The 16,843-nt window shown below is 37.6% G+C and overlaps 1 protein-coding gene across 1 annotated transcript in view; it reads left to right on the forward strand.

The window, feature by feature from the left end:
* The window catches only part of LOC127638580 (carbohydrate sulfotransferase 8-like), an 80,893-nt gene that overhangs the window by 62,327 nt on the left and 1,723 nt on the right, over positions 1 to 16,843 (forward strand). The window contains exon 3 of the mRNA XM_052120158.1: positions 14,893 to 14,933. Within this exon, the coding sequence (XP_051976118.1) occupies positions 14,893 to 14,933 (41 nt within the window). The remainder of the gene's footprint in view (positions 1 to 14,892; positions 14,934 to 16,843) is intronic.

The following is a 16,843-nucleotide window of genomic DNA, read 5'->3' on the forward strand; positions in this document are numbered from 1 at the left end:
TTGACAATAATTGGATGTAGAGTTGGCACTGTATTCATCAGGGGCGGAAGGACACTTGACTGGAAATGGGCTGGATTTGAGCAGGAAATGGTCAGACACAAATTGCAAACTACATCCTTACCAACCAAATCCATCAGGGTATCCGTCCTTACAGCCATCTAACCATTCCTACGTCCAATCAATCACAAAATCGTTCACCCCATCACTCACTAAATCCCTCCATCTCACTGCGATTTGCTCATTTTCCCTCCCCTCCTGCAGTTCATTCATTCACCCCCTTCCTGACTATGGCAGCTTGAGGTGTTTACTCTTCCTCTGACTGCCATGTATAAATATTGATGTGTGGAAGGACAGTACAGCTTTCAAAGTCCATTCAGATAGTGAGAGCCATTCCAGACTTTTGGCTGAAGAATTCACATGACAGTAAGACAATGGAGGTAATTTTATATTACAGTAACAAAGAAACCAATGAAACTTAATGGTGGTACTTACACTTATATTGGAGTGTGGATAACTGAGACAAATTACTCCCAGCCAACAGATTATTATTGAAAGTTAGGTCTTTAGGGACTAAAAACGGTTCAAGGAACAAAAAACGAAACAAATGAAATTTTTTGCAGCAAGTATCCGAAAACCAGAACAAAGTAATTTTCAAATGTTCTGGTGAGAAAACATTATTTTTAAATGCTGGTAACCGGTTATAACCAGTTAATTTTGTTCTGATAATGTTTTTTATGAAACCAAAGGCCAAAGGGTTTATCACAGGACATTTATGGAACTACACCACTTCATGTGTTTTGATCGTGAAGGAAACTTCACACATTTCTTTGCGTAATTACCCATTGTGGATGTCACATTCTGTGAATGAAGACCTTATCAACAACTATGTATAAATACTACATACAGCATACATGCACAGATAATCCAGATAAAAGGAAAACATTATTAGAGGTAAAAAGTACATTTCTCAGTTGTTTCCAAGTCTTCTCTGAATTACTGTTAGATTTGATGCATTAATACAGATTTGATGCTGTTTAACTGAGCAGATCTGTAATAAAATTTATACTTAACTTGTTATGATTTCTGTGCCGATAAATTCACCACACAGGAAAAAAAAATAATTGCTTATTTTCACTTATTTTGGCACTACATTTTTGGCTTGTTTTTCAAGACCAGGTCTCTTGTTTCAATTGCAAGATCTGGCAACCAGTGTTGGGGGTAATGCGATAAAAGTAACCAGTAATAAATTTTTTGGTGTACTGGAGCTTAAATGAGCTGCTGTCATAAATTTTGTCATGACAATCACAGCAAGTTAAGAAATGTGTTCTCATATGGCAACATTTTGTCAAAAATGTAACATTCGGGTAAGTGATACTTTGATTCTCACGATTGATTCTTGTAGGCTGCATTTAAATAGTTTAAACACATATTTGTATAATATCATGGTATAATATTGCACAGGCATAAGCTGGAGATGTTTTCCCGTGGCCACGGCATGATTATACAGATACATACAATGTGTAAGTATCGCTGACTGTTTGTGCATCTGTGTTTTAAAGCTGCCCATAACTACTATTCTAGGATCAGTTTGCATCCGAACTGCTCTGTGTTAAAGCATTTAACATTCAACATTCGGCTAAGTGACATGCGATTGATTCAGGTGTAAATACACGCTGCATTAAAAAAAATCAGTAAACGCGTTTAGGCAGAGGGATTATAAGACTAGTCTTCTACTGGCCACAACATGATATACAGGGTGAAATACTCACTTAATTCACTGACTTATGCAGCCAAACTGCTCCATGTTAGAGCTCCCTGTAACTGGCAGAATTGGATTAGAAAAGTCGTCTCTGTGTCAGCAGCTGTAAGCAATGCTCTACATTGATTGTGCACTCAGAGAAAATGTCTTAATTTCTTAAAATATTCCAAATTTTTGTTCAACAATAAACAAGTAATTTGATTCATGAAATAAAGTTTTGAAGACATTTTGGTAGCATTAAAAACATGCACCTTTGCAGTTGTATGCGATCAACCTGTGGCGTCTGTATGCACCGTGGATCAGCTCAAAACAAGCGGACACTGAGATGACTTAAGTGAAAAATATTCAATTATTCATCAGAATTATTCCTTGAAAATTTTAGACTGGCATTCCCCACTGAATTTTATTCTGACTTCTGGAAAACATCTCAAGTTGACTGACTTTGTTGATGAGCACTGCACATGATGACATATATGATGCAGGTTCAAGTGTTAGACTTTAGGTAAGACAGTGGTTATTCTTCATTATTCATTTTGGCTGCCATGTCAATGGAAAAACAAATCATGCGTATTCCAGTTATTGAGTCTTTATTATAAATATGTTGTGAAGATCTACTGATTGTAGACTTTATAAATATCTGTTTGTTTAGTATGTTGTTTTGACATGAGTATTGTACAGTAGCTATCATGACCTCTAAATTCTCTACATTTCGCATATATTTGTATTGAATGCACAGCAGAATAGAGCTTTAACTTAAACGCTTTACTTTCCATAAAAAGTTACTTTTTAATTAATTTTGTTACTTTTTAAGGAGTAACGATATTCTAACTAGTTATTTTTAAAAGTAATGTTACCCAACACTGCTGGCAACACTGCAATTGGTATTTCACCCACCCCTTGTAGCGCAGAGTACTGTCATTTAACAAAGAATGTTATTAACCATTCTTTTATTTTGTTCTAACTGGTAACTTTTTGGAAAGGAGGCTGCGGAACTTCTGAACTGGAACGAAAAAAATACAGTGTTTGCGCAGAACGAACCGAAATTAAAAACCTTCACAGCAGGTCTGGGAAGAGAAAGTTGCCCGGGATTTTACATGGCAACTGATTCAGAAGTTTTTGAGCAGGGGGGTTGTTTGCTGTCCTTTTCTGCATATCACTGTGGCATTTTGTGGTCCATTCTGCACAACACGGCGGTCTATTTTAGCTAGTCCGCCCCTTATCGGCCCCAAAGTGAGTCGGGACCGGTCCAGCCCTGTATCTCGGATATAATGAGGCACTTACTTTTGGAAAGGAATAGGACCAATCTGTTAATGTTAAAATATTCACTGTTTCAAAAGTATAGCGCAAGACATTAACAATTTGGGAGTAAACATAATTTTAGTGTGATAAAATCACTTTTTTCTGCCATGACGAAACCCTAAAATGATTGCAAAAATTATTATTTAAACAACCTTACAGCTCAAATAATACATGAGTTTTAACAGAAGAATTAATGTAACCTAGAAGTATTAAAATGTAATCACTGTAACCTCCATTTTTGCTTTTCTTTAAAAAGGTTTCTTTAATCAACATTATGGTACAAGTGCTGTCGAATGAGCTTAACTTGTATTGAACCAGGAATATTCCTTTAACAGTTAGTTTGTCATGAACTATTGTTTGTTTTATCTCACAGATGTAAATTGGAATGTCATTTGCATGAATTAGAGAAATTGTGCTAACACATTTATAGTGTGTTAACACTCGATAGATAGACAGACAGATGGACGGGCAGACAGACCATGCCCAGACTTCCATTGCAAATGCTTTACCATAAATGCTATTTTTGTTTGTTCACAGCATGCAACAGAGCTTAACTTTTACTGAACCCCTTAACATTGAAGATAATAGCTTTTTTTATGTTATTTTTTCATTTGCAACTTACTCTATATGGTTTCAGCCAGACAGAAAACGGTACCAAAGCAAGACAGATGAATTTCTTGTGCTCAGCCCTACTTTGGATACACACAGAAACACACATATACATACACACCTGTACGCCCACTGTCTGTCTGGCAAATAAACAAGTCCTTAACATGCATACAAGCCAGTGCACAGATACATCCTGCAGCCTTTTTCATACTTACTTTCAAACACATCTTGGCTTCCAGCTGAAGATTGCATGATAGTGTGCCACAATTATAGAGCTTATCTTTTTGTTTTTCTGTTTTTTGCTGTGATAGCTGATATAGCATAGCTGATATAGCTCTATTCCTGCCACTTCTGTGATTATGTACATAGCTGAAACTGACCTCATGTTCAGTTTGTATTTCAAGGTGAATTTAACTCAAATCGAATGTACCAATTGGCATATTTATTGTCCTTTAAAGTGACATACTGAAGTCTTCCTGGTTTAGTTGTTGTACAAAGGGCATCGTTTCTAACTCGGTTAGACAGGCATATAAATCAGTTGTGTGTAAATTATGTGATTTTTTCACAGTATATTAGGTCTTAAGAAGAGGGTCAGAGTTAGGTCACCATCAAGTGAAGTCACCACGTTGACTCACATTTAATGTGCAATGTGCAAATGGTGATGTTGACAGCTGAGTACCACTAAATTTAGCAAGTCCCTTGTTATTGGTCTCAGTGGTCTGTCACTTAAAACCTCACTGCCCTCCAACTGTTAAACAAGGTGAGAAACCAAACTAGTCTCATAGAATGAATGTTAATATAAAAAGAAAATTTACGTGCTGCTTTACACATTTCGCAGTAGTTTTCTGGTGAAATAATTACTAGTGTGTAGTGATGTAGTGATGTTCTGTCCATTTAATGAATCAGTCTTTATGAACTCAATCTTTTAAGTGAACAAATCATTCTCATTCACCTGTGCAGTGAGTGATGGCCAAACATTATAATGACATATGGATGTTAATGAAACTTGTAATAATTTTTTAAGTGAATATTTTATGCTTTGTTGTCATTTGTGGGGAAACGCTTTTGATACTTAAACACTTTGCAGTGCTGAAGTCTCTTATTAGAATTGTAGACACGCATATTTAAATAAAAAATAATTAGACTAGTTCCCGTCGTGAATGACTTTGTGTTTTAGTTCAATGGAAATACTTGCTGAAAACATCAAATATGCCATCTACAGTCACAAAAGTGTAATTGGCAGAACTGGTCAATGAACAAACAATGAACAATTAGTTTTGGTGAACGGATTCAAAAGATTCGAGTCACTGAGATAAATCAAAATCGCCATTACAACTGTGCATTTTATTCACTTTAACACAAATCACGAGTACAATGGCTGATTATTACTTTATAAACATGTATTTTTCTCTTTATTGCTCACATACAACCATTGTATTTAAAGTTCATTTTTAGAAAGTAATCAGTCAAAGAGAAATAGGGGAGACCAGGCAAGTTGTTATACAGGGAAGTTGCCACTAGGGCTACATTAAATTATCTGTAAGTAACTACAAATTAATAATAATAATAATAATTCCTTACATTTATATAGTTCTTTTCTAGGCACCCAAAGCTCTTTACATAGTATAGGGGGAATCTCCTCAACCACCACCTGGATGATGCGACAGGAGCCATAGAGCGCCAGTAGGCTCACCACACACCATCTATTGGTAAATTATACACTAATGTACTGTATTTTAATGGTTTTGTTTGTTAGTTTTAAACATCTTGCTCAAATCTTGAATTAGAATAATTCTCGTTAATTCACAAGATTCATGATTTTATGAATTTCATAATTATTATACTGTTCACAATTAGCTAAAAAAACAAACAAGGCTGTTTAATGGCAGGTTCTATTGTGACAACTTGCCCCCTTATTTACCTGGGAAATAACAGTGGAAGTGTCTATAGTGAATGTCTAAACTGACTTTTAAATATAAACTACCATGCAAAATATTCACTGGAGTAAAAAGTATTAACTGTTTCCCTACATTATATTATGAAGTGGAAACTGGACAAACAGCACACTTTTTTAAAAACATACAATTTATGTATTAAAAAGTCTTTCTGTCTGCCTTTATAAAAGTGCAATTAGTCAAATCGTCAGCTCCGCCCTTTAATTTCACCAATACAAAACTTTCTCAACAAAGTTGCTATTTTTTATGATGTATGATACCTCAGAAAGAAGTGGCATTTGTCTTTGGTTGGCCTGTCTCCTCCATTTCCTTTTCAATTTATGAGCGAAAACCTGTTATTTTAATTCATTTGCTACTCAGGCATAAACAGAGCTACTCTGTCTCTGTCAAATCAGTAACGTCCCATCATGCCGGAGACTGTCGCCATGTTTATGACACATTGATTTGATTTTGTGGAAAGTTGCATCGTGGTAAACAAACCTCCTGCATTAGAAGTGACAGGAACTATGTTTGCTCCTGTTTTTCTCTTTCTCTGCAGCTGTCTGTGTGGAATTGTATAACTTTGAGCTCAGAGTATAATATACAAGAGTGTAATATTCAACCCGGTCATGACAAGTCGTAATAATTACTATAAGATGACGAAAGATGAGAGAAAACAAACTTTTACTCCTATGGGGAAACATAAACAAACCAGCGAACAATGTTATTAAAATGTGTACTATGTTTAACCCCTAACCCAAACCTAAACTTAACCATAAAATCTATTCCCTTCCTCAAACCCTAAATCTAACCATGATATCAATAGGAAAATAACTTTTGTGTACCACGGAAGAAAGAAAACATTGGGGTTTGGAATGAGATGTTGGAAGTACACTCTCAGAAAAAAGGGTGCGGTCGGAGTCCATTTGTGATCACTTACAGCTTATGTGGTTGTACCCTCTCTGGGTCAAACTTACACCTTAAGGTACTAATACGTACCCCTTAGGGATAGATAAAGTACAAATACATTTCTGTCCATCGTAGGGTCCATGTACTGTATGTACCATTTCCCCCAAAAGAGGTACAAAATACTGTGATCAAATGATTTACCCGGTGGGGGATGGGGTGGTTGAAGGCTGACAAAGCCAAACTCATGAAATTCACTTCATTGTCCCAAATGTGATTTCAACAATTCAATAAACACGCAATTAAAAATCATAAACGCAACATAAACTTGAATAATAAATTATAAGAATAAAATGTTATACAGTAAAATTGTTAATGTTCTCTGGTCACATACAACAGGTGAAAAAAAATAATCCATATCTGACCGCTGGATTTTAGTGTTTATATTTAGAGCGTCAAGATGATTTTTTTTTTATATACATATAAAACAAATTAATGAAATTAAATTACAAACAGTTTTAGAAACAGTGCCATTTTATCCCAAATAAAATAAACAAGCTGATTCTTTGAATAAAGTAATTAAACTTTGGATCGTTTGGATGTTTAATTTATTCAAAGGAAGAGCACAAACATATGCACAATTAATACTAAAATTTTTAAACAAGAAAATTTTAAGAGCTGCAAGTGCAGCAGGTAATTTCACAGTGTTGGGCTTTATTCAGATTCGTCCAATGGGATTGACTCACTGCGCGTGCTGTGCGAGGGAAGTTTGGGATGTGCACAGACAGATGCTCGCAACATGATGATGGATCTCTGACTGTCGACGGAAGATTTCTCAAGTTAAAAGAACCTGGAAGTCACTGAAGAATCACATAAACTCAGAGGTACATTTAAATGTAAGTGTTGTTATAATTGGTATTTAATATTTTTTTATTATATTTGTCCATTTGTTATGCGTTTGTTGGTAGTCATTTTCGTTGACATGTTCGCATGCAAAATATCCCCCCCCCCCGCCAAAACACTTGTTTAATTATACAGGCTTGAGAAAGCCAACTTATTATTCCCTATTTGTCACTCACTTGACGTTGTGTCGATGTAGTGACATTAGGGGTTCGCTCATAGAAGCCCCAAACACCTCTGATCTTTGAGAAAAGGCCAAGTGGAATTTGTATGCCACTCCCCCGGACATACGGGTATAAAAGGAGCTGGCTCACAACAACTCATTCAGATTTTTCCTTCGGAGCCGAGCGGTGTTGAGTAGCGAGTTCCACTGCCGTTCCATTCCCCATGTTGGATATACGGCGCATTTAAGCGGCTTTCTCCCCCTCTGTGCGATTGATGCAGAGTACGCCCCTGGGTACTTAGGCAGCTAAGAGAGTATACACTCACCTAAAGGATTATTAGGAACACCTGTTCAATTTCTCATTAATGCAATTATCTAATCAACCAATCACATGGCAGTTGTTTCAATGCATTTAGGGGTGTGGCCCTGGTCAAGACAATCTCCTGAACTCCAAACTGAATGTCAGAATGGGAAAGAAAGGTGATTTAAGCAATTTTGAGCGTGGCATGGTTGTTGGTGCCAAACGGGCCGGTCTGAGTATTTCACAATCTGCTCAGTTACTGGGATTTTCACGCACAACCATTTCTAGGGTTTACAAGGAATGGTGTGAAAAGGGAAAAACATCCAGTATGTGGCAGTCCTGTGGGCGAAAATGCCTTGTTGATGCTAGAGGTCAGAGGAGAATGGGCCGATTGATTCAAGCTGATAGAAGAGCAACTTTGCCTGAAATAACCACTCGTTACAACCGAGGTATGCAGCAAAGCATTTGTGAAGCCACAACACGCACAACCTTGAGGCGGATGGGCTACAACAGCAGAAGACCCCACCGGTACCACTCATCTCCACTACAAATAGGAAAAAGAGGCTACAATTTGCAAGAGCTCTCCAAAATTGGACAGTTGAAGACTGGAAAAATGTTGCCTGGTCTGATGAGTCTCGATTTCTGTTGAGACATTCAGATGGTAGAGTCAGAATTTGGCGTAAACAGAATGAGAACATGGATCCATCATGCCTTGTTACCACTGTGCAGGCTGGTGGTGGTGGTGTAATGGTGTGGGGGATGTTTTCTTGGCACACTTTAGGCCCCTTAGTGCCAATTGGGCATCGTTTAAATGCCACAGCCTACCTGAGCATTGTTTCTGACCATGTCCATCCCTTTATGGCCACCATGTACCCATCCTCTGATGGCTACTTCCAGCAGGATAATGCACCATGTCACAAAGCTCGAATCATTTCAAATTGGTTTCTTGAACATGACAATGAGTTCACTGTACTAAAATGGCCCCCACAGTCACCAGATCTCAACCCAATAGAGCATCTTTGGGATGTGGTGGAACGGGAGCTTCGTGCCCTGGATGTGCATCCCACAAATCTAAAGAATGCTTTCAGTACCTTGTTGAATCAATGCCACATAGAATTAAGGGAGTTCTGAAGTCGAAAGGGGGTCAAACACAGTATTAGTATGGTGTTCCTAATAATACTTTAGGTGAGTGTATATTCTTGCTGTTAAGAGTATATTTCCTCTAAAAGAGCACACACTGATGGACAGCGTCTTTTTAAAGATGCCTTTCCGTCTGTGTGTAATTCCTGGATGTGGTTGCTATCTCTCTGACTCTGATGGCCACAAGTGCTGCCTCATGTGTCTGGGCCGTAGTCATGTTGAGGCAGCATTCGTGGATGGTTCGTGTTCTCATTGCGAGAACATGACCATGGCAACGTTGCAGTCGCTGCTTTTCTTCTTCCGGGGGAAAGCCACTCCAGCTGCTCCCCACCCTGGGCCTTCTACCTACGGGTACGAGGCTGGGTCGGTTAGTGCTGGGGATGATTTGGGGACTCCAATGAGAGTGGTTCTGCTGAGCAATCCCCCATGGACCTCCCATTCCCCAGCATGCTCGTTTGCCCCGGTCGAGTTCTGGGATGAGACAGGCAGCTCGCCTCAGGGCAAGCTTAATGTCTCTTTTGGAACTCACGAGCAGGATGAGCCTTAGATCACAGCATCGGAGAGCGAATTGGCGCAGTCGGAAGCTGAGGACTCGACTGGGCTTCCACCTTTGGGTGTGGTGGCCCAGTCTAAGGTCGACGCGGAACTGACAGCCATGCTTGCCCGGGCTGCCGCAAGTGTCTGGCTGGAGTGGAACCCTTCACCCTGCCCTGAGCCCTCACGGCTTTATGATTGGTTCCTGGTTCAGAGCACCGCTCACAGCCACACCCTGCCCTGGTCCCATTCTTCCCGAAGGTGCACAAAGGAACTCACGAAGTCATGGAGGGCACCTTTTACTGCCCGGACCTGACTTCTGATTTCTTCCACTCTCACTACCCTTTACGGCGGGGCGGCCAGGGGGTATACGGAGATTCCTTAGGTGGATAAGGTGGTTGTGGTGCAAAAAGCTGCCACCTGGTGGAATCTCCCGAGACTCCTGTCCTGCCTGCCTGCATGCATACCATGGCCCTCCTGCAAGTACACCAGGCCAAGGCATTAAAAGATCTGCATGTGGGTAGTCCTGACCCTGAACGTCTGCTTGCTGCCGAGAGCGTCCCCCTGCTGCTGCAACCCAGGCGGCTCTATGTGCTCCTAAAATGTATTTTTGGGTGAGTATTAAAGGGTACTTAAGTTAAAATGACATTGTTGACAAATTGTGATTCTGAGATGTTTAAAGTTTTAATTCTGTGACATTGTGAACAAAAATGCAAGAAATGTGATGAAATGTTTCATGTTATTAAATAAATTTGATTAAACATCAAGTTGGCAGTTTTTAATATGCTTTATTGAGAACAAATTGGCCATTCATAAGGTACAAAGTGCTTGTCACTGGGGCAGTCCCTTTAAAAGGCCTTTTCCAACAATACATTATAGGGTATACATTATATAAGGTGTATTACTAGGTCCAAGTTAGTCACCAAGGGTATATATTTGCCTCTTAAAAGGTACAAGCTGTAAGGGTACAAAAATGTTCCAACGTTTAAGCGTAGACTGATGTACTTTTTAGGGTGCTGCCCCAGTGACAAGCCATTGTACTCCTAAAGGTAAAAATTGTGCACTTTTTTCTGACAGTGTGTATTACAGGTTATTCACATAAATCAGTCATTTGCATTGCATAAATACATATGGAATGAGTAACTAAATTTGTCCACAGATGTTTCCTTTCTTAAAATAAATTGTAGGATATGAAGCTAGCTAAAATTGAATGTGTCGTATACATAAAATTTTTTTGTTATTGTTATTGGTTGGTCTCTATTGGAATAAAATTTGTACATTTTCTTACAAGTCATACGATGTCTTATGATTTTGCTCTCTTTTACGAATTCTGTAAAAGTTGTCTTGAGACTGTGTGGATATTATTACATCTAAAGGTTAGCCACTGCCAGTGTTTGGGAATGTTACTTAAAAAAAATAAAATGTTACATTATTGCATTCTCCTAATTAAAGTAACTCCTTATATAATGCTATTTACTATTTATTTACTTTACTTCCGATTCCAAAGTCCAACACTCTCTAAGGTTAGTTACTGCCATAGTTAATCACATTGGAATAAGTCTGTAAATGAAGTTGGGTCTTTAATACAAGAGTTACATTTTTTCAAATGATTCATTAGAGTAAAAATGTTTTGATATAATAACATAGCACTGTGTAAATAATAGAGCGAAAAATATGTGTTTATAAAGTCCTAAACAGCCAACGTACCTGTGATTTGTGAAAGTGAACGAAACACAGTTGTTGTAGCACCTCTAATGTTCATTTCACATGGAAACTGCAACAAAACGTAGAAAGCAGAACATAAAACTCATAAGATGCGTTGATTGATGGTCTCAGGCGTGGAGACAACTGAGATTCGTCCTCCACCACCCAGATTGAGGCGAGTCACTACGCCACCACGAGGACTTAGAGCGCATTGGGAATTGGGCATGTCAAATTGGGGAGAAAAAGGGGAGAAAATCCCCTTTAAAAATAACTAAGGTATATTGGTGTAAATTCAAAAAGTAACATGACATTATTTATTATTTTCAAAAAGTAATCTGATTACAGAATGCACATTGGCCATTGTAAGAAGCCTTTATACATTTCTAATTTCTACACTATCTGATTTTTTCAGTTTCTTTTATGAAGATTTAACCTTATAAAGGACAAGTATGTATGAGAACATTCTAGAAGATCTTCCAGGGATTTGAGTTATTCATAAGCTGTAAAGTCATTGGGAGCAAGGCTGTCTGGGGTGCTCCATTACTGCCGAATCCTACTGTGCAGCAGTGTCGCTCTCCAGCTTTGCCTCCTGTCGTTTAGATCGCCCGTTTCTTATGAGACTCTGATCTAATAGACCTGAGTGATCTGCCAGTGCCAGCGGGAGGGAGGAACATAGCGACAGAGACATTAGCTGTTTACAGGGATGGTCTGTTATCTTTCACACAATCTCTCCTGCCTTCATTTCACCTCCTCTCTCTGTCTCGTTCACCTCCTCCCACTCAAGTAAGAGATCTTGCAGACTCACAGAGCATGAGAGAGTTGCATGTAGTCGGGTCAGTGCACATGGCTGTGCCATATCTGTGCAGAGTGCAAACTGTTTTATAATCTTATCATTCTGTGATGATTCCAAATGCACTCTATCCTTCCATCAGTCCATCCATCCATCCATCCACCTACTTATCCATCCATCTATGTACCCACCTACATATCCGTCCATCCATCTATGCATCTATCCATCCATTTGTCCATCTATCCATCCGTCCATCTATGTATCTATCCATCCATCCGTCCATCTATCTAGCTGTCTGTCCATCCGTCCGTCTGCCTGATATACTGTACAGTATATCTTTATACAAGTTAGTCCCAGTCCTCTAATCTAATGGACATGCAGCATTGACTGCTGATATTGAACATAAATGCACTGGGATGCTTCACTGTTTGTTTTACTTTGCTTGTTTGTGTTGCCATTGTTCCAGACAGGGTGTCAGTCTATGTGTTGCTTAGCTACAAAAAACGTTTGGAACTATTTTCATTGGTGGAACAAACATTTACAAAATAACTGCCCATAATGTGTCTAAAATGTAAGTTACTAGATGTTAACTTGTTTTTATAGAAATATGCTCTTGCTTGTGTGATATTGCTTAATTATAACTTAAGCACCTTGCAGAAACAGTTATCATTCAACCAAAATCTGAATTCTAGCAACTTTATTAATAATTAACAATCATTGAGCATAATTACCACTAAACTAAAGGTATAATTTAGTACGTTTGGTATATAATTAATTTTGACACGTTATTGTTCTGAAAAGTTGTGGTAATAAGAAGGTATACGCAGTAATGTGCTACAGATGCAACACATATTGTTGCAGCCAGATTAAGTGAGATAATCCATTATGACACAAATTGTGCTGAACAAAAAGGGGCTCACCAGCAGTATTCTGAATCTATGAATAAAAGAGAAGAAAGACCTTGAATATATTGCATATTCTCTTTGAAATTCAAACTCTCAATCTCCTCTGTGGGAATCTGCATCCTATACTGTGTCCTCATTACAGGGAACCACCTCATCAGATTACATGCAGGTCTATTTACCAATGCAATGGACTATTGTTTTCTAGAAGTGAGGACAAATATGACAAACCTATTGCCTATATTTATTTATTGATGCATTCTTTAACCTAAAGTGGTTGTGATCAGCATTTGTTTAGTCTCAGCCTCAGACAGTCCACATATATACAGTTGAGTGCATTCCCCTTTTGTCTCATAAGTTGAAATACCCCTTTCAGAATTTATACAAATATAAGAGATAAAATATAATATCTTATTTATTAAGTACTGCCCTCCAGAAGCTACATAACTGATGTTTTCATACAGTATATACCTCGAGACAAATTAATAACAATTTACACAAGTGATCCTGTTTAAAAGTTAACATCCACTTTGGTTTTTAATATATTGTGTTGCCTTCTTGAGCATCAGTAAATGTTTGAATAAGCATTGTGGACCAAGCCTTATTCTGTCATACTTGTAAATGAATGAGAATATATGTGGAAGACAGTTTTGGCTGAATCAGCCAAAAACTTCAACTGAACAGTGCATTTTGAAAAATGAGCTGATTATGAACAATTTTGAAAACTGATGTATGAACAGATCAGAGCAGAAAAAAAATCCCTGAAAAGACAACCACCTCTCCAGCCCCTTCTTCTGATCTCTAAATAACCTGCTGTAACTCTCAAACCTGTGTCCGGGTGCAGCCTGATGTGAATCCATCAACAAACAGCATCATGGCTTTGGCTTCTAATCGATACCAGTGTGGGCTCTTCTAATGGTCAGTGTCATAGCATTGAGATGTCTCTGCAAACCTGCACAGTTCAGTATGACTCAGGACATCTTCTAATCTCATCCCCTGCCAGAATCCTTGAAGTGAAATTCTGTCCATCTAGTACCATGTTTGTGAGGAACAGCAAGAGGTTGGCTCCACTGCCAAACTGCAAGAATGAGAAGTCACTGTCGGCATATAAAGACAACCGAAGAGTTAAGATATGCATATGCATATATATATATATATATATATATATATATATATATATATATATATATACTGTATATATATATATATATATATGGGTCATTGACGTGACGCTAATTTTTGTTTGTCGACGTTGAATAAATTATTCAAATATACATTACAAATGCAATTCACAAATATATTTCCGATTCGAATCAGATTTCAAAGTACATATTGATGTGGTTTGGAGTGGATTTGTAAACATCAGATTTCATGTGTATTTTTGCTGTTCATGTTCAGACTACAAAACAATCAACAGATTTAACCTAAATGCTATTTTTAAAGAAAACTTTAGGGATTTACATTTAACAAGGTACGTCCTTCAGTCTGTACTTGTGGAGAATAATAATGTGTTTAAATAAGTTTCTGAGTAAATTTTGACACACACCTCTGTTCATACACAATAACCTTTGATGTCAAGATGATGTTTGTCAGGCTGCTGGGCAGCCATCTGGAGCTGCTGCAAGCAGTGGCACATAAACATTAGCAGTCGACCATGGGAGTCAACCTCCCTCTGTCCGCCCACCCTTTCTCTTCACTTTGTCCACGTAAGATGAGGAACACAAGAGCAAGGACACAACTTTGCTGAGCCATATGGTACTTTATTTCACGTTAGGGCGGCCTGCGGGTGTCAATATAAAAGTTCGCTTTCCGTTGGTTACGCTTTTAATGTAAGCAGCCCATTGAAAATTCCTGGACCCAAAAGTTCACTTTCATGGTACATGGGTTGTAAAAATGGAGAAGCCTGAAATGTCATTCTGATATTCCTTCTCTCTCTTTCTTTTCCACTCAGGTGCAAAGGTCATATTCACCCAAGTACAGTCAGTGAGGAAGGTAAGCTTATTTGTCTCCTGTGTGACACATCACAAGGGTTAACCTCTAGTTGTACTTGTTTTACACTGCTTTTACAACTGTCTATTTCATGCTGTGTGCTATGGTAAAAGGAACTGAGGGGCCATGCTACTGGAATTATTGTGCACTGGCTCCACTTTGTGGTTAAAGTTGGAGCAGTGTTGGGGAAGCTACTTTGAATATGTTGCTTGCCAAGCTACAAGCTACACATAATTTCAAGTAGTTGAGCTACCTTTTTAAAAAAAGTATTTAGCTACATTACAAGCTAACAAATGTAGCAAACTATATTGGAGCTATTTGAGGGGGCAATATATTTCTAAACATATAACTACAAGATTATATAATTTATCATTTAATCTGAGCAGTATTTATCTTACACTTGTAAAAGTGTATTGTTTTTCAATGAATGAATGAACAATTAATGTAACAACATTAAAATTAAACAGATAAATGTACACTTAATACAACCAATAAAATTAGAAAACACTCATTTATGTAACCAAGGCAAATTATTCTGATAAACGTATATTAAAATATTTTGCTATTAAAAAGAATAGCATAAATCCTGCATAGGGACTTCTGCAAAGGGGCTCAAAGTATTGGTGAATTGTTTCTTGAACTGGTTAATTTATATAAACTTTCCAAACAAACCAATTGATTAAAATAAATTGGACTTCCCAACACGGCACTGTATGTACAGAGGAAATGTTGAGAGCACATTTGATTATTGCCACAGTTTGCTTGGCTTCAAAGCTATGCAGACAACACACTGTGACAAAAAACAGCAATGTTATTTTATTTTTGTCCTTGCTACTACACCTCATCTCTTTGGAAAACAGCTAAGAAATTGTCACGCTTCTGAAAAAGGTTGTTAAGAAATAGCGTTGCTAATTCAAGATGGAGATACAAGAAAAAACACTTATCCTATTTAACTTTGAAAAACTGAAAAAGCAAGAAACTTCAGAGTGTTCTTCAACTTTTGGCCATTATTCAAACAAACATATTTCAAAATTGTTCTCACTATTTACCAGGCCCTCATCATTTATTTTTGGTATTTTTCAAATGCCTTTTATGTATAGATTTACTGTTTTAGCCTTATCTAAGACTTTCAATATTAAACTATGTAAATCCATTCCAAAAATACAAATTATTACGTTTAAAACTATGATAATTTACAATCTAACAATTTTGCCCCTAATAATTTAGTTTTTACCTCAAAATTTAGTGTACTTGTTTATCTAGTCAATAAATGTCTCAGTGCATGTTTGAAATTACAATATAGGACTTGTGATTTTTGAAGAAAACAGAAAATCATGGTGAATATCTCTTGTGGTCATATCCGTTTTATTGGGAGTCATTTCCAATCAAGCTGTAATTATGACAAATTAAGCAAAAAGTGTGAAAATATTATTTAATTGTTTATATTTAGGAAACAGCTATAAAATTATCCTTTACATAAAATTTTATTTTAAAAAACATAAAAAAATGTCCATCTCGTTGATTTTCACCGCGGAAGGGTATTAAAGGTATAATTCACCAAAAAATTAAAATTCTCATCATTTGCTCACCCTCATTTTTGAAGAATATTTAAGCTCTGTAGGTCCATATAATGCAAGTGAATGGTGACCAGAACTTTGAATCTTCAGAAATCACATAAAGGCAGAATAAAAGTAAACCATAAGACTCCAGTGGTTAATTGTATTATAATTGTATTAATAATAATTCTTTACATTTATGTAGTGCTTTTCTAGGCACTCAAAGTGCTTTACATAGAATAGGGGGAATCTCCTCAACCACCACCAGTGTGCAGCATCCACCTGCGACGGCAGCCATAGTGTGTCAGTACACTCACCACACACCAGCTATTGCTGGAGAGGAGAGAGTAGAGTTAT

Source organism: Xyrauchen texanus, chromosome 46, assembly GCF_025860055.1.
Source record: "Xyrauchen texanus isolate HMW12.3.18 chromosome 46, RBS_HiC_50CHRs, whole genome shotgun sequence".
NCBI lineage: Eukaryota > Metazoa > Chordata > Actinopteri > Cypriniformes > Catostomidae > Xyrauchen > Xyrauchen texanus.